General features: G+C 28.0%; 2 protein-coding genes across 3 annotated transcripts in view; one reads left to right on the plus strand and one right to left on the minus strand.

The window, feature by feature from the left end:
• The window catches only part of LOC122506185, a 30,746-nt gene that overhangs the window by 133 nt on the left and 6,009 nt on the right, over window positions 1-24,604 (minus strand). The window contains exon 2 of the mRNA XM_043618236.1: window positions 13-121. Coding sequence (XP_043474171.1) covers window positions 13-121 — 109 coding nt within the window. The remainder of the gene's footprint in view (window positions 1-12; window positions 122-24,604) is intronic.
• On the plus strand, window positions 44-2,475 carry LOC122506170. Of its 2 annotated transcripts, XM_043618216.1 has the most exons (3): window positions 44-124; window positions 319-379; window positions 1,661-2,475. In XM_043618216.1, the coding sequence occupies exon 3, from the start codon at window positions 1,761-1,763 to the stop codon at window positions 2,463-2,465; it is 705 nt and encodes a 234-aa protein (XP_043474151.1). In that variant the 5' UTR covers window positions 44-124; window positions 319-379; window positions 1,661-1,760; the 3' UTR covers window positions 2,466-2,475. The 2 variants fall into 2 exon arrangements, with proteins under 2 accessions (XP_043474151.1, XP_043474159.1); XM_043618224.1 differs by lacking the exons at window positions 44-124; window positions 319-379 and adding an exon at window positions 1,489-1,577.

Here is a 24,604-nt window from a genome sequence, read left to right on the forward strand (position 1 = left end):
TTTAAAATTTACCTTTATGTTTACTTGTATATATGTAAATCAAATCGTAGAAGAAACTGGAGAGGTGGAAGAAGAAGAAGAAGAAGAAGAAGAAGAGGACAAGCAGTTCCATATCAGAATCCTGGTAAGAAACATAACAGTGTTTTAATACACATTAATTGACATTATAAAAAGCAATTTTTTGTATCCATCGCACGAGACGATCCCGTTAATTTGCATATTTCTTGAAAAATGCTTTGGGACAGTAATTTTGTGATACTAAGGGATATATATTTATCTTATCATAGCATAAAGCTTTATATGAGACATTTCTTTTAGATGTCGAAAGAAATTGGGAACAGCAGAAATTGGACGAAAACTATGAGAGGGTCACTTCATTGTAAGTTTACAAACGCTTGCAGTTAATTTAATTAATTTTGTCACTTTTTAAAATAAAACTGAAAGTCCCCGAAATGACATACTTTCCGTATTAATTAAACTTATAGGTTTTCAGGGTTTACAGGAGTGAAGGTCGAGTGACCGAAACAAAAATCATCGTATAATAAATCATACGATACTTTTTATTCCAAATGCATAAAAGTGTCGATTTCAGATAGCAGACGGACAGAGAGTAAAAGTCATTATATTGTTCGACTTGTATGAAAACATTGAACGCCATTTTCATACGGTCGAACAAATGAATTACTTTACACTCTGTCGTCAGCTATCCAAAAGCGCCATTTTTGTTCATGTGGGATAAAAAGGTTTTATTTTCTCAAAAATCTTGACCTAACAACAGACCACAAAATAATAATTGTTATTTTTGCAACAAAAGTTCTAGTTTGGTTCACAGCTACAGATCGATTTTATATTAACAGAAAAAAAATTTCATATATTTTAAAATTGACTTTTGCGAATCGGAAAACATTTTTTAGCAATGAATGCAAACTTGAAACAAAAATAGGCCACTAGACAAAAAAAAACTAGTCTAGGTTCGCAATGTGAATAAGTTTGACAATAATTAAGTTAACGGTGTTCGAACAAGAAAAACCTTTAAAAATGGCTGTCAGAACTTATGCTTCATCTGAAATGGATTATGTATTATCACAATTGAGACATTTATCGCAATTTTTAAAAAATCAGCCGGAATCTTGAATGGTTGTACTTTCATTTTCTTCCAATAAATTGAATATTTATACATAAATAGAAAGATAGGAAGTAAACTAGAACCACACAAGCGAAATATAAACAAATTAGTGCTATTAAAAAATATCTTCAGAGGGCAGCACCCACCGGGTACATAGAAATCTCTTAGTTTACTTCCTATTGTTGCATATGTTAAAAAGTCTTTAATTTCTTAGACTCAAATTAAAGCAAAAATTTTCAAAATTCCGGCTCATTCTTTTTAAATTACTATCAATGTGTCAATTGCGATAAACATTCGTATCAAAAAAAGTATAACTTCTGACCGCCATTTTTAAATACCTTTCTTGATCGAACACCCTTAAGCAACTAAATATCCTTGTCATTTTAACTAACTGTTCCTAGTTGGCATCTTTACTATAACATAAAAAAAATAATTGATTCCTTGTAAACAGGTGAAAGATGTTTTTTTAAGTGTATGAAATTCGGTCGAATTATTTTTACCTGGGTATTTACTTCTGTTTTAATTTTGTTTCAGAACATCCCAATATATAAGCGATTTGTTAATTGTGACTCACAAAGTAGTGCCGCCTTTAAAAATATCTATATCCACAGAACATGTTATAGAATTGTGTAAAATGACGATACAAACTTATAATATGAAATTTAATTTACAATTGGTAGATACTGATTTGATATCTTTGATACTCGTCACACTTCTTCAAATAGAAGCGAAAGAGTGGACCGCCAGATTGAATAACCATACTGATAGTGAATATAGTAATGAAGTTTCTAAAAGAGTACAAAAAACAAAAGAGTTTTTGAAGAAGGCGGTATGTCCTTTATCAACCTATATTGCACAAATTGGAGAGGTGAATGTCAATGAGCAAATTATAGTGCCAAAAGTAATCGATCTAAAATATGAGAACTTTTCTGATTACATCGAAAAACTTGGCATTCCTCACCTATCTGAAGAAAATATTCCTGACCATCAACAAGTGATAAACAATTACTTAGCCTTCATGAATAGACTAGTTGTTAATAATGTGCCAAAAGAATTGATAGCTGCTATAGACTACGAGAACGCGAAAGGCACAGCAGCTCAGCTCGTAACTTCAAAATTCACAAATGACAAATCACGTATTATGATATGGAGTCATCGTGAGGTTGACGAAGATTCTATTAAAATAGGCGCATTATTTCGATTTGGGTTTGATATAGATAATTGCACTTTGAGGTCTTACAGTAGCAGACAGTTTGAAGTATTGTTCTATTCTATTCAACATTATATCTACCCATTTGTGGATGATTTAAATGTCAACCATAATCGGTATAGTGTATAACATTATAAATCAGAGTTTAATTATGTATTGTTAAGTGTGTTAAAATTTTTTTAATCGTTAAGATTTTTTTATGAAATGTAAATCTTATATATACACTCAGAAAAAAATTTGTTCGAAACAACCAAATTTTGGTTGAATTAACCAAATAAATGAATTGCTATACAGTCAACCAAACGTTTGTTTGATTCAACCAAAAAATTTCTTCCAATACGTTTATTTGTATTAACCAAATGCTTATTACACTTAACCAAAAAATTTTATTTAATATAACTAAAAAATTTGTTTATTTCAAGAGAAAAGATTTGTTTGATTCAAATAAATAGTTCTAGTAAACGTATTTGGTTCATTTAAATAAATATTTTTGTTTACTTAATTTTGTTATTTATTTTCCTCTAATAATATTTGAATTTTCTAATTTAATATTTTCTAGTACATATTATTGGTTAATTTATAATTTATTATATAATTATTGATATTTTAAAATTATACATATAATAAATTATAAATTAACCAATAATATGTATACTACCCTGTTTAAAAAATTTGATAGAAATGGAAAGAAAAAAATTTCTTTCCATTTCAATCCTGTTTCTGAATCAAAAATTTTCAACAATTACAATCAGTTTCTATCACATAATTTTAATAGAAAGTCTATCCAAATCAATACTTTGTCTATCCGAAAATTGTCCCATGCGTTGTCCCACTGATTTCGAAGAAAGTCCTATCAAATTCTATCAAAATTGATTATTAAAAATTGTTTCCAATCCAATAAGATTTTTTGATTTAAATTCTATCAAATCCTGTATCGAAAAATAACAAAAAGTTCTTTCCCATTGTATCCGATTGAAAACATAGTTTTAAAAAAAAATTTGTGGAAAAAATAATAAAAGATTCTTATGACCATTAGTAACATTATATTCTTAGCACACTCCAAACATACAAACATTCTAAATTAAACTGGAGGAATTAAATTAAAACTTGTACCCTATGGGAATCGAACCCCGCACCTATGACCTATCTATCTAAACGCTTAACGACCGCGGCTATCGAATCGACGTGAGAAATATTTTTCGACCTGTCTATATAAACTGCAACTTTGAAAAACGTAAGTTTATGTAAAATATTATAATTTTTGTAAGTACCTAAAAAAATACAAGCAGAAATTAAAATATTTATAGAGATTTGCAATATATGCTATTATGTTAAAAATATTAATTAAATATTTAATACATTTTTGCTCAAATGTCATTTGACCGCTTTGTAATTTTTTGCAAATATTTGCAAAAAATAACATTAAGCGAAATAAAAAACAGAAAATTCGTAAAAATTAAAATTCGCAAAATGACTGGGTCAGGCCAGCTCAACTGTGTTAAAAAAATTTCAATGATTTTCTAAAATATTAAAACTTTTATGAAACTCTGTAGTTCACAACAAAACAATAAAACACTTTTAATCGTTTTTTGAAATTTTTGTTATTTTTTTGCATTAACAAAATATTACAAACTTTAAAAAAAATTAATAACTCAAAAGTCGTTTACCATAAATTAATAAAATTTACACTGATTACACAAAATTGTTCACTCTTTTAAAAGAAAATATTTGCATGATTGTAAATTTAAAAATTCCCTATTTTTAATAACAATTTTATAAACAATTTGAATTATTTTTGTGTTCTCTACCCCTCCAAATGCAATAAAACTCATAGGAAGTATACTCAGTAGTCTTTTCTTGAAGCTCCTAATAAACAATTTTGGTATTTTCAATTTGGAATGTACCTAACGAATTTTTTATTAAAAACGCGCGTCCACTCCACAATGGGAAAAATTTGATTGTCGTGGAAAATTCAGTCTAGAAGTTACAAATATTATTTGTTTTTAATAAATTTTTTTAAATGAAAGTTTATAAAATTGTGCACCAATCAGATTAAATCTGATATCTTAACTTTAAAAAATATTATTGCTACGCATTTGTTAACTAATATTTTGGAAATTTTTTCCTCTTTTGTTCATATATGTTGTTAAATAAAAAATATTTGTTAACAGTTTTCAAAATTCTACCGCCACAGATCGGTGCGCAATTTTACAAAATTTCATTTAAAAAAAAATTATTAAAAACAAATAATATTTGTGACCTCTATAGACTGAATTTTCCACAACAATCAACTTTTTCCCACTATGGAGTTGGCGCGCGTTTTTAATAAAAAAATTCGTTATGTACATTGGGAGCGTTCACAAATGATGTCACGTTTTTGGGGGGAGGGGGGGTCTCCACTAAACGTGACACAATGAATTTTTACATGTGAAATTGCATGAAATTGAGAAAATTTTTTAACACAGTTTAGCCGGTCTGACCCTACTATTGGCAAAATTACAAATAGCAACTGTAACAAATTCATAAAAATATCAATTCCAGAAATGCAAATTTGCAAAAATAAAATTTGCAAAACAACAATTAGCAGAAATAATGATTCATAACAGAGCAGTTTTGCAAAAAAGAAAAAATAACAATTAGCAAAAGTATCTAACAATTTGTAAAACTGTCAATTGCGAAGAATGCAAGTTTGCAAAAGTAACAAATTTGCAAAATAACAGTTTAGTAAAATAAATATTTGTAAAAATGTAAATTTGCAATAATAATTTTTTGCAAAAATAACTATTGGCGAAAATGACAATTTTATGAATTCCAATTCGCGATTAATCAAACTCTTTAAATTCCAAATAGAATGCATCCCCGAATAAAATTAAACCAAGATGACATTATTCAAGATCCAAACTCAAGCTTGTTGATTTTTAATTTGACATGACAAGTGAAATTTCATGTGGAAGGAATTTAATAGGTGTTCCATCAAAACTCATAGATAGAAAGTTATAAGACGTTTCAGATAATAGGATTTGGTAGAAAATGTATCCAGATCTTTGATAGAGAAATATAGTATTTTCTTGTTGAAAGAATTTGATAGGTATTCAATCAAAACTCATAGATAGAAAATTATAAGATTTTTCGACTCATAGAATTTGATAGAATTTGTATCCAAATCTTGGATAGAGAAATATTAAATTTTCATTTGGAAAGAATTTGATAGGTATTCAATCAAAACTCATGGATAGAAAACTATAAGAATTTTCGACTCATAAAATTTGATAGAATTTGTATCCAAATCTTGGATAGAGAAATATTAAATTTTCATTTGGAAAGAATTTGACAGGTATTCAATCAAAACTCATGGATAGAAAACTATAAGAATTTTCGACTCATAAAATTTGATAGAATTTGTATCCAAATCTTGGATAGAGAAATATTAAATTTTCATTTGGAAAGAATTTGATAGGTATTCAATCAAAACTCATGGATAGAAAATTATAAGATTTTTCGATTCATAGAATTTGATAGAATTTGTATCCAAACTCTTGATAGTAAAATATTGAATTTTAGTATATTATTAACTTTGATAGATAATACATCAAAACTTATGATAGGAATGGATTTAATTTTCTACTTTGGATAGAAGTGGATTGGATTTTTAATATTTGATTAAATTGGATTCGAATTTCAAGGATTGAAGGAAGAAAATTCTATCCAATCCTATCCATTTAAATAATTTTTTTAAACAGGGTAGAAAATATTAAATTAGGAAACTCAAACATTATTGGAGGAAAATAAATAACAATTAAGTAAAATATTATATATGTATTTCTTCATATAAACAAAATTACTTAATTATAAAAAAACATTTGAAATATTACATTAAACATATTATAATTATGATTTTTATACGTGCACTCAGAAAAAAGTTTATTCGAAACAACAAACTGAAAACTTCACAAAACCTTTTTGTAAATATTCTTCTCACTGGTACAAATTAATTAAATATGCAGTAAGTCAATGAACACAATGTATTTAATATTTATTTAACCGACACTTATAATTTTTTTTCTTTGATTTACCGATTTAACAAATAAATTTGACGCGAACGCGGACTGTAGACAAGTGAGATCGCCATTTTTAAATTCACACATGTACTTTTTGAGACAAGCAAATATGTTTGTTTGACTCAAATAAAATGATTTGGTTGAATCAAACAAATTTGTGTGTTGTGTCGAACAAACTGTATTTAACTAAACAATATTCTCTATTCAAAACACAAATTTGGTTAAATGAAACAAACAACTTCAAATAAAAAATTTCTTTCCAATAACCAAACAAATTTTACGTATTTATTAAAATAAACCAAATTTTTATTTAAATCAACAAAATTGTTTTATCGTGACAAATAAAATAGGTTAATTTAACAGTTTGGTTAAGTGAAATAAACTTTTTCTCTGAGTGTAACTACTCTAAAGTAGTTCAATTATAAATTCCAAAAATATTTTTTTAACTATCTTAGGGGCCGTCTATAAATTACGTAAGGCCATTTGGGTGGGCGGGTGGGTGGACAATTTTTCTATGTTAACTTACATGGGTGGGTACCTGGTTAAACGAATTTCTTACGTATGATATATTTTCTTACACTACTCCATAAATTTCGGAAATTCTCAAGCTATGATAGGGTCGTTCCAGAATGAGCCAAAACGCAACGAAGACGCGACGCGTCCCAATGCCAAAGATGTTAATATTAAGCTAAATTTCTGCATTAATATTTATTATTTTGACCAAAGGAAAATATGTTTAATAAATTTTATATAAATTAAGGGCATTTGAACCATTATGACGTCACAATGTGTGCAAAGCATGAGTTTTAAAATTGTGACGTCATAATGGTTCAAATGCCCTTAAGTATATTCTAAGAAATACAGAACTATACACTAAACACCAAACATTTATTTATTAATTCATTTTATTAGTTAAACAATTTTTTGCAATGCTACTAGTAAATTCTCGTAAAAAAATACCTAAGCAAAAACTTACGTAAGATAGGGGGGGTGGGTGGTTCAAAATCTTACGGAGCCTTACAGACGTGGGTGCATGGGTCAAAATTTAAGAAAAATGCCTTACGTAATTTATGGACGGTCCCTTATAGTTTATTTATACATTACTTTTTTATACTTTAAGAGGAGTTTCCACTGAATTTTGTTTATTTTCAGAACTTTTTTTTATAGTAAAAATAGTATATTGTGCAACGAGTTTTTTAAAATTCCGTCAACTTCGCACCTATTGAATCCAACTCTTTGAATTTTCAAAATCTGACATCGGATTTGTAATCAGCGACCACGAAAATCACCGAGTAAGGCTGAAGTCCCATGGCAGCGTTTTGCGTTGCGTTTTGTAACTAGGCAATGAGTGTGAGAGAGATGGAGATATATGTTTGCTATATTTGCACTCATGGCCTAGTTACAAAACGCAACGCAAAACGGTGCCATGGGACTCCACCCTAACGAATTTGAGACGAATATAAACGATTTTTAAAAACCTGTCTTCCGTATTGGATCCGACATTTTGAAATTTGAAATATTGGATATTGGATTCGAAATCCGCGACTTCAGAAACCCTTGATTAGTGATTTTAGTAACTTCAGCGCTTATAACTAAATTCATTGATTGAATTTTTGCTGCCAATGTTTAAGGGCATCCGGGAAAAAATACTGGTTTCGTGATAGACGTCTCATTTAAAAAGAAAAGAATATTTTGAGTCGGGATTTTTTGGTAAATATAGAGAAATGCTCTGGGACTAGCGGTCCCCTCGGAATTTAGAGAAATTTTGATAAATAATTATTGAAAAAAATTGTTGAAATATACGGAAAAAGGGGGTTTTGAACGGTTCAGTATAGACGTCTCATTTTGAGAGGATAAAATATTTCGGGTGATAGAGGAAGACTCTCCGAGGAACGGCCCTCTCCGTTTTTGCAATAATTTTGCGAGGAAATTATTTTATTAACGATTGAAAGTGGAGTAATTTGAGATTGAGACATTTCCTTAGTTCAAGTCGCGACCACTTCCGAGAATTGGCGCCACCTCCTAGACCACTGACACATAAATCCACTTGTCTGTGTGCTCGCCGCCAAATTGTCCGAAACTTTCGCCAAAAATCCAACTTTTGTAATTTCGTTTTTCAATATTTATTTCAAAAATTACTTGCAAATTTCGAGAATATTCTTTATCATCATGAATTCCCCTAATTATTATGATAAATCCGAACAAAATATTTTTAATTATTTAGGAGTGAGACGACACGCGGGAAAACACTTTTTGGGCTCGATCTTTCCCGGATGCCCTTAAGGGGATACTAAAAATGAAAAAAGTAGTTTCGTTCACTAAATCTAGTGTATACTTGTCATTTTTAATGCAATCGAGGTCCACAAGGGGCTGTCCATAAATTACGTAAGACATTTTTTTGGTAAATTTGACCCCCCCCCCCTCGTAAGATATTTTACATACATTAGCGCCATTTTTCCTATTGTTCGTAAGATCTTGCTGACCTCCCCCCCCTTCCCCCCTAAATGTCTTACGTAATTTATGGACGGCCCCCAAGGGCTAAACATTTTCGTAATGATATAGTCTATCAATAAAAAAATGCAAAATTTGCAGCTACAGCAAAACTGCACAAGAGAAAAAAATTAAAACTATGAATTTCTTACTTAAAAAGCGTTTCAGGGAAAATAGTAATAAGTTAGTTAGTTAGTGATTAAGTTCGTTATTAAGTTCATTAGTTGGTAAGTTACACGGAAAAAATAAGTTTAGCAGATTTTACGAAACTAATTTCGCACTAGCGGATATTTAAGATTCCTTGACGAAGTTTTTCAAAAACCCAGAAACTTTCACTACTTTAAGCAGAACAATTGTCGAGAAACTGCAACCAGTGTTGTAATTTATAAAACCAGCTTGAATGTAGAAATGTTTCGTATTTTCTGGTGAACATTTTATCAGAAAATGGTAAAAATGTTTCGTGCAATCTAAAAACGCGTGGTTTGAGTTTCCACTTCGCTGTCTATCTTGAATTCTCGAACACAAAGTTTCGTAAAATTCTATACGGGGTGTACCAAAAGTCGCGTTATAAATAGATATGTTGAAGCTTGTCTCGTCGCGTCGGTATTTGTCTGCTGTATATAGAGATAATATGTGAGGAAAAAGAGAACTGCTTTACCTGCCGGTAACATTTGGATAATTGTTTTCTTTTACATACTAGCTCCTCCGACGGCCGCAAGCGGCCGTCTACGATGCTAGTTTTTATATGTCCATTGTCCAAGTCCATTATTTTATTAATAATAATATTCAAATTTTTTCAGTTAATAATTTGCTTATTTATATTTGAAATGTTGACGTTTTTTTTGACAATGCAAAATAAGATTTATTATGTGTACTTTCTCTTAACAAAAATAAAATTTATATATTCGAGCTCTTTTTAAATAACATACGACTGCAGCGCCACCTTCACATGTACAAACAATTTTAAAAACACCCTTCTATTAAGATTTTACATTCTCATTGCCCATTCTTTACTTCGATACTTTTCGATACATTCGACCTTTCCACTCCATGTCTTTTTTAAGAAAGGATTTCACATTTCATTGTTCCAAATTCGTAACATTTTTTATGTGCTTTTGTAATCCAAACTTTTAATTATTATTAATTTCTTTTAATTTACATTCCAATAAATTTTATAGTTTATCATAATATTTACCGATGACAATATATATATTAATTTCTCAAGTTTTAACTGTTATTACTTCAAATTTTAGACAATTTAATATAAACATTTTTTGAGTTTGAATTTAATTTTGAAAATTTTTTGTCCTTTTATTTATAATTTAAAATTAAGAATAAAATTATTTTCTAAAAATTGAAAAATTTTATAGAGATTTTATAACTAATTATAATCAAAAAATGTTATTTTAAAAACCATAAAATATTTTGTATAACTTTTAAAAAAATGATTTTTTTAAAAATTAATATTCAGTATATTGACATTTCTCACAAGCGCAGTTTTAATCTCCTCAGTTAGTATATAAAGAAACTCAATTCTTTCATCTACAAGTGCGAGTTATATTGTATGTGCGTTGCGTCAGAATTCGTTTATATGTATGCGTATTTCCGTTAAGTTAGTGTCAGAATAAAATAAGCCAATCCAAGCGAACCATTGCGTTGTAGAGTGCAGTCACATGTGTCGAACCAATCATCTATCTCCTATAGAAGACGAGAAAAAATGGTCTTGAGAGCTCATTGGTACATTAAGAAATTCTTTTTTCTGCTTTATTCGTTTTTTTCTCCGTGAATATTTTCTTCCGTGGCGCATGCGCTTCAGGCTAAACATTTTACAAAACTCTTGAATTAGAACGTCCAACCGATCATTTGTGAATTCCATAGAATTTTTTTTGAGTTTTCGAGAAACGCAGTCATCATATATTACTATTGATTCTGTTTTATCTTATACTAAACTCCTCTCCGTATCCACTATTCCAAAATTAGTTTCGTAAAATGTACTAAATTAATTTTTTCCGTGTAGTTAGTAACTATGTTAGTTAAATAGTTAGTTAGAACTTGGAAATCATGGACTTGGTTTTGATCTGAAGAAAAATTTCATTCATAAACTAAAAAAACACCAAAATGGATTATTTTAATTTACTGTGATTCTAATTGGAAATATCAAAACAATACTGCGGCCAAAGGGTAGTATTAGAGAAATAAAGGACATTAAACCCACAAAGCACAGACATTTTCTGCAAGTTTTCCATGCAAATTTCGCAAGTTTGCATTGCTAGTTTGCAGCAAACTTGCATAAATATAAAAATGTCACCCACTTGGCAACAGGGCCGGCGGAACTAAATTTTTTAGACTATGGAGTTCAATGGCTCTTATAACTGATGACCGGGGGGGGGGGGAAGGTAAAATTAAAAACTTAAATTATTTAGTTGACTGATATAATTTATTCAATATTACATTACAAAAACAATTTATCTTTATTTGTGAATCCTACAACTTATTTTCAATAATTTTTCTTGGAAAAATATATTTATTAATAAAATGTGTCATGATTTTAGTCTATGGAATTCCATACTCTATCCACGGCAGAGTATGGAGTGCTCCATAGTCTCCATATAGGTTCCGCCGGCCCTGCTTGGCAAGTTTGCAGCAAACTTGCGCCAAATAGCAAAAACTTAAATGTATGCGCAGTAGTTTACTATGACATCTAGAGCTGCGCACTATATTTTAGTCACCTTCCCTACAGGGAAGGCTTCGTTCATCAAAATATATGCAATTTGAAAAAAAAAATTTTTTAATTTTTTTTTAATTTTTTAGGTATTTTAGAAAGTTTGCTGCAAATTTTCCTCCAGTTTTCATTGCAAACTTGCCAAGAGGGTGACATTTTTATTTGTATGCAAGTTTGCTGCAAACGTGGATGCAAACTTGCGAACTTTGCATGGAAAACTTGCAGCAAACTTGCAGAAAAATACTGTGCTTTGTGGAAACAGATAAGTCCAATTTTCTCTCAGTCGCAAATTCATTTCTCCACTGGCCAAACCATCAGTGGAGGAATGTAGTAAATTCTTCCACTGGTGTGGGGTCGTCCATAAATGACGTAAGACATTTTGGGGGGAGGGGTGGGTCTGCTAAATCTTACGATCCGTAGAAAAAATAGCGCTAATGTATGTAAAAAATCTTACAAAGGGGGGTGGGTGGTCAAATTTTCCAAAAAAGTGACTTACGTAATTTATGGACGGCCCCTGTCTGGTGTACAATAGTCAAAAAAATATTTATTACTTAACAATTTTTTATGGTAAAATACAAGTATTGAATTAATTTTAAAATAAAGTCTTAGAGAATGGCAGCCAAAAGTGGTTCTCCCTGAAAGTTTGTCATACTTTTTTTCTGCAACGGATAACCTGAATTAAAAAACTGAAAAGTTTCTTAATCAGCGCCATTTTGATTATCGTGTTGACTAAAATCAGAAATATTTATTGAACAAAAACCGAATGACAGACTTTTAAATGTTTCGACCATAACTTTGGATTTTAAAAATCCTAGTTGAAACGAAAACAAAAAATATTGTTAAAGTAAAAATAAATGCGTGACAAATTTTCAGAGAGGATCACTTCCGGTAGAAATTTTCTAACACTACATTTCGAAAAGAAAACTTTTTTTCTAGTACTTTAAGACTTGTATTTCATTATATAAAAATTTGAAGTAGAATAAATATTTTTTTTACTATAATAAAATTCTATGAAAAAAGCTCAAATTCAGTGGAATATCTCCCCTTAAACTGAAAATTTATTAAATGTAAATTTAGTTATAGCTTATAGATAGACTTTCGGTAAATCATGTAGTCCACTAAAATATTATTTTGAACTTTGTTTCAGAAAATTACCAAGAGAAATATTTGAGAGATTGATTCCTATACCTACAACTTTAGATTCGAAAATTCCCATCTCCACTGTTTATGTCAAAGATTTATGTAAGGAATTAATTCATTATCTCAGTCGCATGGAAGTAAAAGTTTTAGATAGTGATTTTCTTACTTTGATACAAGTCACTATCCTTCAAATTGAAGCAAAATTGTTTAAACCTAAAAACAGTTTTGTCATTTATGAAAGATACAGTCTTACAACTCTTTTATTTACAAAAGCGATATATCCTGTATCATTACACGGAGAAACTTTTTCTTATAATATTAAATATATTTGGTTATGTTTATTCTAAAAGTACGTTAGAATGTGAGGATTTTTCGTGCGTTGTGCTAATAATTTCAACATTAATACGAAAATATGATAAGTTCGTTATATATTAAGCAACCTTCGGTGTACAAAAATTACTATCTGCATTAGAAATAGTCTTATTTTTCTTTAGAAAAGAATAAAATGCTAGTTTTTGTTTGTGAAATAATACGGTAATTCTAACCTTTCTTCCACATATAGATAGAATATATAACAGACATTCTAACGTAACATACCAATTATACACTGTAAAAAAATCTGGTGTAAAATAACACGAAACTTGTAATTTCACACATCGAAATTATAGGTTGTACGTAGTAAATTTATTTCGTTCCAAAAGTAGTTTTACTATTTTTAATAATTTTACATTATACGACTATGTAATTTAATAGTTTTGTGTAAATTTACTACGTCCGACGTAGGAAAATTTGATCACTATGTCCGACGTGGTATTTTTACATTGCGTGTATTTCTACACTTTGACGTAATATTACGTCGCACGATCTGTACAATTACATGGCGAATGTAATTTTCTTATTCCTTTAAGATTTTCAAAAAATTTTCAAGTTTTTATAAATAACTCTAAAAAAGTGTATATAATGTACATTTATAGAAAGTATATGCTAATTTATAAGTAAATAATAATATAACAAAAAGTTTTGGGCTATATTTCATAAATACAAAAAGTTACGACTGAAAATATTATTTCAAAAAATATTTGCAGGTTATGTAGATTACAGTCGGCGTGTAAAAATACCACGTCGGACATAGTGACCAAACTTTCCAACGTCGGACATAGTAAATCTACAGCAGATTTTTTTACAGTGTATTTCATTTACTTGTTCGAAGATATATAACTTATGTAGTACCGCAACTTGTTGTCGGATGACGCCACTGTTCAGAGATAGAAAGAGAAAACTCACTCCCTCTCTCTCTCTCTCTCTCTCTCTCTCTCTCTCTCTCTCTCTCTCTCTCTCTCTTTGTCTATCTCTTACTACCTACTCTCTACCTTTCATTCGTTTCTTCGTAGTGATGGGATATCGAAAAAATTTGATATCGATATTACGCTTATCGATATTGCATCTGTAATATCGATATTTAAAAATATATCGTTATCGAAAATAAATATCGATATATCGTAAAAACGATATCGCGCATGCGCAGAACTCTAAGAAATTTTTGAATGTGTATTTGATATTATTAATAATTATTTATTTAATATTATTTTTCAATAAATATAAAGAACGTAAATAAATTAAGTCACTTTCTTTTTAAAGAAAAAAATAAAAAAATTTTAGAATAGGAAAATAAGGTTTTTATATTAATGTATATTTTATAGATATAATATATAAAGAAAACGTTTAATTATTAATTAATGAACATAGAAAATTTAATTTAAGTATATAAAGACTGTTTATTTGTAATAACCGAAATAAATAAAAACAAACTTTATATTTTTATGTAAACAAAATGATGACCTTTAATGCTTTAAAAATGACAGCTTTCAATAAAACTTTCGAACTTGCATATATTCAAAGAACAGGGATAACAATCATAACCTCAAAATTTACATTATTTTTACCACATAAAGGCCAACGCAGAATAGATCTTTAACCGGAACCGTAATCGTAACCGAAAGCATAGAATGGGTTAGAGAAGGATAAACAATATACCTTTCCTTCTTTAACTTATTCTAACCGTTACGCTTACGATTATTAAAGATTTTATTCTGCGTTGGCCTAAAAATCAATGTAAAAAATGGTTTAAAAGTTTTGTTTACGTTATAAATATTTTATAATATAAGAGTTTTATAATTAGGTACTTATATTTAGTACTTCTTAATAGTTACTTAATTTCTTAATTAAAAAAAAACTCAAAACGTGTGACACATCGTGTGGTCGTTACGCGGTTGCGCGCTAGAATTATCGATATTAAAAATTTTATCGATAACGGTAACGATATATCAAAACGTTAATATCGATATTAAAATATCGATTATCGTGACATAGATATCGATATGTTCCGATATTTAATATCGATATCCCATCACTAGTTTCTTGGCGTTGGTGACAGCCACATCACGTTTTTTAAACGAAATTAAAAGTGTGTGAAGAAGATGGAAAAACTGGAAGTGGAAGAGCAGAAGTGGAACGTCTATAGGATTTTGAGGAAGGTATGCTTTTCAGCATGAGGAGACAAAGTCTCCGATTAATGAGGAAGTAAGCTCGAATATATAGGGGTAAGTTATTTACACATTCAAGCATTGCTTTTCCCAAAATGGCTGAGCTTCAATCCCGAATTGTTGCCAATAGCCGAGAGGGATTTCTGATCCTCAATCATGAGTTGAGGACGGAAAATAATAAAAAAGCAAATAACGACAAATGTTTCGTTAAATCTAAGAGCTACTTCCCTTGATTCTTCAAATACATTATAAAGAATATATTTAATACAGTCCGGATAATCTGCTTAGCCAAAGACAATTAAGAGGAAAGAAGAATACAACTAATATACAAAAACTCTTAAAATACACAAAAGATTTTAAAATAAAAAACTTTAAGAGAAAGATTTCAAACCTGATCAAAAAAAATAAATAAATACTGACAAGAAAGTATACCAAGAAAAATACAAATTAAATTATAAGAAAGGAATTGTTATCAATCCTTCAGTGATTGTTATTAATGTGAAAATTTTTGCATATTTCTATCAGAAATATTCGTGATAAAATTAAATATATTTTAATTTAAATCAAAATTAAAAATCCTAATAAATGATTAGGACATGTCTGGCTCAGCATTAATAGCTGCATCATTGAAATTAAATTCCATTACCAAAATCATTCTCAAGAAATTGTTAACAGAATATGTATTCTGGAAAATTTCAGTTTACGAATAAATAAATATTCTCAACTGGTTTACTCTATAACCAAAGCAAGGAAAGCTTTCATTATGGGTAAATATAGTATAAAAACAATAAAATTAATAAATTCCTTAAATGTTACTCTTGTTTGGAAAAAATCTGAAAGCCTCGCCCGATTCATCTAGGACCATGAAGGAAGTTTGAAAGTTTAAAACAAATACTACAAGTATCAAAAACAATACACCCAAAAAAAATAAATAAATAAATAAATAATAATAATGATAATAATAATAATAATTCAAGCAGCAACAGTAGCAGCCATTGAAGCATCAGCAAAGGATTGGTTATACAATTATGTCTGTCGTTCTCTTGGATCAAATATATCCATGTTTTCTAGCTCCGTTAACTAGATTTTATTTTTAATCGCAGCAGTAAGGAGCTGATATTAATGAAAGTAAGATGAAAACAAATTATTGAAAACTAAGCGACTTGCCAGTTAGTACATGAATGCCTACTTGAGATTAAAGAACAGACAATTTTAATCGCAATACCCTTTTATACCTAAATTAATAATACTTTCATTCTCCATTGCATCAATTGCTATCTATAGAAGCCAATGATAAGTAACATAGCATATTGATTTCTTCCTACATTATACCTAATATGTATAATAATTTTCAATTTAAACAGAACATTAAAAAATTTTCTGTTCTGACTATCATCATTACTTATCGTTTTTCATCTGTGTAACCTGTAGGATCTTGTTAAGAAATATTTATCAGATTCGTATTTTATCTAGATAACTGATTATAATTATCAAGCATCTGGGAAAGAATGGCTAAATAATATTAATCAAACAATAAGCCTTGCAAATTTCTTTTGTCGTTAATAAGAACAAGAGTAAATTAACATCGACTAATTTAAGTAATTTCTCAGGAATATCGAAAAATTCAATACAATTGTCAATTGAATTCCAGTAAAAAAGAAAAAAAATAAAATAAATAAATAAAAAAAAAAAAAAAAAATGGTTTATAAATTACAAAAAAAAAAAAATAATAATAATAATAATAATAATAAATAAACAAATAAATAAAATAAATAAGGGTACATAAATTAAGAAAGTTGTCTTTAATATATGTCATTTTAGTAAAACCATAAAGAGATTCCTAATCTCAAAATTAAAAATAAATAAATAAATTTCTTACCAAATCATCGTTAGAGTACTTAAAATATTAGAATTAATAAGAAATAAAAAAAAAAAAAAAAAAAAAAAAAAAAGAAATTGAATTAAAAAGAACTAGTCATCTTTATCTCGAAATATATTCAGATGGCCTAGTCCAATAAAGGATAGTTATAAATCAATAACCCTTATAATTTTAAAATGAATAACTAAAAGTTAAAGATATCACGTAAACTAATTAGAAGTTAAAGGCAGATTGGTCTTGTTCTTAACTCTTTTTCCTCTAAATGGTATTAATAGGAATACATATCACTACAATAGCACGTATATAAACAAACGGAGATAAATGAGTTAATTAACATAAATTAGGAATAGCCATCAGCCCATCTCGATTTTCGCCGTTTACGTTGTGTCCAGGTACATCCATAGGAGGATTCTAGAATATCGTATCTATACAGAGTGGGACATTATAGATTTCTAGTTTAGAAATAATATTTTTAAAATATGAGATCACCCTTGCATGTAAATATATTGTACATATTGTTTTTGCTCAAAGTGGCTCACAAACGTAAACTATAAATGCATTAACTTTTTACTAAAAAATGTGATTCTTGATATGTCTTTTAAAAAAAAAAAAAAAAAAAAAAAAGGTAGTTTCCTTTTAAATATCTATTCATCGGTTTCTAGAGTCTCAGATTTTTAATATCTGAATTTTTTCTGAAAGGAAACATACTACTAACATACTAACATACTACTATTCTCACAGAACAATCAAACATTCTTGAAACCACTCTGTTTTTATGTTTTAAGAAATTTTATCAGTTAGGTCACATCTAAGAAGAGAACGTGGACCAAATAAAAACATTAGAGTTTTTGCTATGTTATAAAATATACTATAAAGCGTAATTCATCATTAAAAATTCAGTAGAATTTTTGCAGAAAAATTAAACAGGATCATTTATTAGCTAATGATACAATAAAGTTTAAGTATTTTACAATAATAAGTTTTTCATAAAAATAAGCAATGTATAATGAAGCATATTTATTTCTGTGTGATAGTAGACATCTTTTGATATTATTAACATTTGACAGATATCGAGCAGCCTTATAAAAGAACCAGTAATTTTATGTAAAAAAAAAAAAAAAAAATTTATAGATTACAACCACTAATACAAAAAAATGTCATTTTACAGAATTTACGGAAAGTAAATCCTGTCCTAAAAATACTAGTGGAGTGGAGATCAGTTGAACCTAATGTTAGCTCTAGGTTCGAAATTAAAATCCACGCAATGGGATAGATAATAACAGATTAATTAAAATGTCCAGACCTACAGAAGTTCAGCGTTAGGTCTTTCTTTCCTTAAAAAAGTTACTCTTTGTAAAGCTAAAACCTTGTTATATTATCCGAAATCTACCCAGTAAACGAAAACTAATTGAAATGAATTAAAAAGAATTCACAAAGAGCTTTCGTGAATCCCGCTTTGTGACAAATACGAATTGGAGCCATGATGCAATTTTCCTGAATTCGTGAAACTGTATTGAACTTCCGAACCTTCTATCCGTACCAATTCACTGGACAAGTTTTGAGCCTTTAATTTTTTTCAATTCGTTAGCACGAATTCAATGCATTCCTTGGCCATTTCTTTCGAATGCGAATTCGTTTGGACAAATTGGTACATATTGAATTAAATTCAATTGAATATACAAAGAGCTTGAGTGAATCCCGCTTTGTGACAAATACGAATTGGAGCCTACCAAAAATGTTAATTCGTTTCAATTCATTTGAATTAGTTTTTTTTTACTGGGTATATAGCAAAAAAAAAAAAAAAAAAAAAAAAAAAAACATTAAGGAAAATATATAAAATTCGGTTTAAAGATTTATTAAGATGGTCATGAAAGAAGTAAGTTTTGATAAAAACTTTGGCGTTATAATTCCAAAGGACTTGCTTCAACTTTCAAGACCTTAGCAAAGATACTAAATATTAATAAAATTAAAAAAGATCGGTATAGTTAGTCGAAATACTAAATAAGTTTTCTTTTGCTAGCTTCCTCATAAGGATAGTTTTATTTTCAGTATTATAACTGTCTTAAAAAAAAAAAAAAAAAAAACAAGATAAATAAATAAAAATAATAAATAAATATAAATAAATAAAATAATAATAATTTGGTGGAATGGTTCATCAGTATTTAAGTTTTCATCGCAAAAGCGTTTTATGTATTCTCAAAATGAAAGTTAAATGTTATCATTAACAGAACATTGTAAATCTTACAGAATGATTCATTCTACTCTAAACATCTACATAAGTTATATATCTTCGAACAAGTAAATGAAATATAATTTATGATTAAACGAACTTACAAGTGAAGTTCGATCATAATTATATGAATAACTTGTTCGAAGATATATACTCCCACCCTTTTTTATTACATATAATAGTAACAATATACATATAAGCTAGAAATATTTGGAAATTTAAAACTAATCCCCCCCTAAAATAAAAATAGAATAATAAGAACAATTTAATAAAATATAAAAATAAATCAATAAGCAAAATAAATAAAATATAATTATTATGATTGTATATAATATGTGTCACAATACATATATTGCATAAAAATATAGATATATCTATATATACATATATGTAATAATAATTAATAATTATTAATTATTATTAGTTAATTAAGCCTTCTCTAAACTAAATGAAAGGTAGAGAGTAGGTAGTAAGAGATAGACAAAGAGAGAGAGAGAGAGGGAGTGAGTTTTTTCTTTCTATCTCTGAACAGTGGCGTCATCCGACAACAAGTTGCGGTACTACATAAGTTATATATCTTCGAACAAGTTATTCATATAATTATGATCGAACTTCACTTGTAAGTTCGTTTAATCATAAATTTTGGAAGGACTGCGGGCGGACTTAACCGATTTCACCCGAGCATCACCGAGTCCATCACCTGACGTCGCGAACTAACCCTAATGTTTTCGAAGTTGAAATTCACACGTGTATGAAAGAAAAAAACCTTTTATTAATAAACGTGAATGTCTCCTCATGCCAAATTAAATTCAAGAACTGTTCCTCAATATAACATAATTTTTTTCACGACTTTTACTTATTTACATAATTTGATTAGAAAGTTATTTAAAAAAATGCTCTCTCTCGAAGGTACATATTTTTCCACTCGTTTAATATATAAGGACGATTCAGCTGTGTACTTCTAACGAATCGTGCGATCTTTCGGTTTCCGTGACCAATCGTCGTGTCTTTACTTGCGTGTGCGTGTGTGCGTTAATAATATAGGTTAGGTTCTTACGTCGTGTTAAATATATTTACCTACAGTTACAGTGACATACACTAATGCCATCTACCATCAGATCCAAGTATCACTATCGTCTCTATGAGTATCTATAGACAATTAATTTGTTGTGTTTCTTTTTAATTCATGGCTTTCCCAACTTTGCAAAAATTATTATTTTCTTTCTAAAACAACATACTAATTTTCGTTAGTTTCCTTATGAAGAACTGTAAAATATATACTGAATGAGTGTTTTTGATAGTCTCAATAGCAATTTCTATAACCTATGTCGTTTTTCCCTTGAATCTAACCTAACATACTAAAATGTCTCACCAGTTTTAAGAATTAGTGGTATTAAAAAAGTTTCTCCGTGTATATTTGGAGCATATTGGGAAGGTGAAGATCAATGGTCAGACCATAGAGCCAGAGCTGTATGACATGAATTATGATAATATTCATAATTATGTACAAGTTGACGACGAATTTAATCCTGAGTGTTTAGAAGATATTTCAAATAAATGGATTAATTTTAAAATGAGGATTGAGTGTAAAATACGAAATGCATTTTTTGATGTTAATTACGCTGCAGGCGGTACAAACGCGCAGCTCGTTACTTCCGAACTGATTGAAAATGGAAATTTGTTAGTATGGAGTCAACATAAAGTTGAAGATATTCATTTGAAAATGGGAGCCTTACTTCGTTATGGATTTGAGTTAGAAGTAGTGAATGGTATGCGATCATACAATGATAGATATTGTAATACACTTCTTGGCAATGTAGAATTTAGTATGAGTTCTGTATTTAATGAGTTTGTTCATAAGCATTGGGAAATTATTTACGATTCTAGCGATACTGATTAACTTTCTTTTTATCACTTAAAAAAATTTGATGCTCCACTGTAAAAGAGAATTTAAATTTATAGACTATTAATATTTTTAAAAACTTCTTAAGAATACTAACAATTAGTTTAATAAATTTCAATAACTCATACGAATATTGTTAAACTATAACGTCTTTCAAACGGTCCTAAGCATTTTTGGATATCTCTTTAAATAAATTTTTTATTCTCAAAAGTCCTCAAGTTATTAGTAACACCTTACCCTATGATTAAATATTTATCTAAAGAAATATTAATTTTTAGATAATTTTACAATTAAAGATATTTACAAATAATATATCATAAAAAACATTTTTTATGTAGATAATCATTTTTAAACTGCAGCAGATTATTCTTTTGAGTCAGGGAAAAACAAAATGAAATTTTTCTGGCAAACTTGTTTTACTATTAAATTATTTTAATTTTTCCTGAAAAAATAATTTTAAAAATTGAGCGGCCGGATCGTAGAAGGGCACGTAAATTTTTCTCGAGCGAAATCTAAGTCCCCTGAACACTCAAAATTCAACTTTTAAATTTAAATATTTTAAATACACATCCTTATAGAAAATTTCATTCCGCATCTTTTTTTCTTATGAAAGTTTTTTCTATCTATTACCGTTTTCGAAATATTTTGGAAAAACTGTTTTTTTGAAAACTGTAAATTTAATGACATTTTTCACTTCAACTCGCGATATTTCAGACAATTTTAAAAATTTTTCAATGAAACAAAAATAAAAATACATCTTAAGGTATTCTACGAATGATAAAAAAAGAAAAAAGTGGTTTTCTTTATAAACAAAATTGTTATTAATTTTTTTCCTTATATTAATGTAAAAATCACGAACTACAATCTTCACGGCTCTCGTTTAACGGGCGAATTTTGAGTAACAGAGAACTTTCAGTGAGAAAGCTATGTTCATTATGATCCAAAAAAGTTTTCTGGAAAATAATAAGATTAATAATTAATTAGTGTCGAAATGGTAAATGTTTAAAGTTGCTAGCGACCAAACGCATAGCACGCGCCACTGATCATAACCTATGAAACAACACTCCCAGCTTTCTCACTGAAAGTTCTCTGTTACTCAAAATTCGCCCGTTAAACGAGAGCCGTGAAGATTGTAGTTCATGATTTTTACATTAATATAAGGAAAAAAATTAATAACAATTTTGTTTATAAAGAAAACCACTTTTTTCTTTTTTTATCATTCGTAGAATACCTTAAGATGTATTTTTATTTTTGTTTCATTGAAAAATTTTTAAAATTGTCTGAAATATCGCGAGTTGAAGTGAAAAATGTCATTAAATTTACAGTTTTCAAAAAAACAGTTTTCCAAAATATTTCGAAAACGGTAATAGATAGAAAAAACTTTCATAAGAAAAAAAGATGCGGAATGAAATTTTCTATAAGGATGTGTATTTAAAATATTTAAATTTAAAAGTTGAATTTTGAGTGTTCAGGGGACTTAGATTTCGCTCGAGAAAAATTTACGTGCCCTTCTACGATGCGGCCGCTTAATTGAAGATAAATGAGATAAATCATAAATTACTTCTTCAAAAATCATAAGGTGACACAATTTTACATACAAATAGGCACACAAAAATATTCTACACACACATTAGGATTAAATAATATTTAATTAAATAAATTATTTTTTCGATTTCTGAAAGATAGTAAAAATTTTAAGTTACGATTGAAAATAAAAATTTTTACTTTTCGTAAACTTTGGAAAAGTTTCAGTTTCATGAAACTTAAAAATCTTTCTATATATTCTTCATCAGAGTTTTTTTCATAAATGATAACATATATGAAATATATATTTATAACTTTTACTTCTAAGAAAAATCCACATATGTTGTTTGGAATTTTTGACAAATTGTATTATTTTCGAAATAAATTTTATTAAATTCAAAGTATATTTTTACTAATTCTCAATAAAATTTACTACTGATATATTATAAAATTTACTCTGGAAATAATTATTTAAAATTTTTTAATAGCAAAATTTACTATTTTATTCAATGTCAATTTTTTTATATACATGTTATTAAAATTTGGGTACTATTTATATAAGTAAGTTTTTCTAATTTTTTAAAAAAATATTGTCTTTGAAAATAGAAGAAGTAACAATAATACCTAATAGCAATTTTTAACATTAAGTTTTACTATTTTTGTTACACACGGAATGATTTTTTTTTTAAAAATGTTATTTTTGAATTCCTGAGGTCAGAAAACGTAATGAAAAGAGAAAAAGTCAAGTTTGAAAATATTTGGTGAAACTAATAAAAAATATGTATATATAAGTATATTTTTATTAATTTTATTAACTTTATTATTTGATCTTAAAATCATAAATGTAGAAAATACCATTTTCAATTTAGAACACAGAAAAATGTTTTATATAAAAATTTTTACCATTTTTTGACATCAATTTGACGAGCGATAATATATTTTACTAATATATTAATTTTTTAAAGATAATTTTTAATAAATTTTTTATTTTCAAATTTTTATTTCCAGATTTTTCATTAAAACTTTTGAGAATTCAATTATTTTTAAAATTTGTAATTAAAATTTTGCAAACTTTAATTTTCAAAAATTTGGATGAAATACTTTAATCGAGACCTGTAAAGTAAATAATAGTTAAAGTTAATTACTTTTCAGTTGAAAAACAATTTAACCACAGAAATTTAACATTATTTTAAATAAAGAATATTTATACAAAAATTTTTTATTTTTACGAACTTTGGTCTTTTTATATATTTTATATATTTTATATCAATTTATATATACTTTTCTATTATGTTATATATATATCATTAAATTGAGGAATTTTGACTTTCATCAAACTGAAGCCAATTTGATGAAAATTAAAAATTTAATAAAAAAATGCCTAAAATCTAATAAAGTAAATTAGTTTAACATAATAGAATAATATTAATTATTACAACTAATTAACATTTGTAAAAAAATCGTCAAATTTGTGAAAAATTTCAATCATTAATTATAATATAGTAAAAATTGACGAAAAGTTGATTGACGATTTCTCTTCGGGTATAAGATTATCGATATATCGATAAATAATACTACACGTGATTTGTTAAAATTCGTTTAAAAAGAGGAGGATCAAATTTGTATTTGCAGAGCAAGTATAAAAGAGTTAAATTTGTCAATCTACAAATTTGACGAGTTTTTTTTGTCTGTTTTGCATTATTTTTTGCTGACGTTATTAAAAACGTTAAAAGCTACGTGCACTTGTGGTTTACGGCCCTGAGCCTCTGGAACAGAATC

Source organism: Leptopilina heterotoma, unplaced genomic scaffold (genome assembly GCF_015476425.1).
Source record: "Leptopilina heterotoma isolate Lh14 unplaced genomic scaffold, ASM1547642v1 Lhet_113, whole genome shotgun sequence".
In the NCBI taxonomy this organism is placed as follows: Eukaryota; Metazoa; Arthropoda; class Insecta; order Hymenoptera; family Figitidae; genus Leptopilina; species Leptopilina heterotoma.

Bases quoted from the DNA above. Each gene is read 5' to 3' on its own strand.
- LOC122506170 (XM_043618216.1), top strand. From the start codon at position 1,761: ATGACGATACAAACTTATAATATGAAATTTAATTTACAATTGGTAGAT.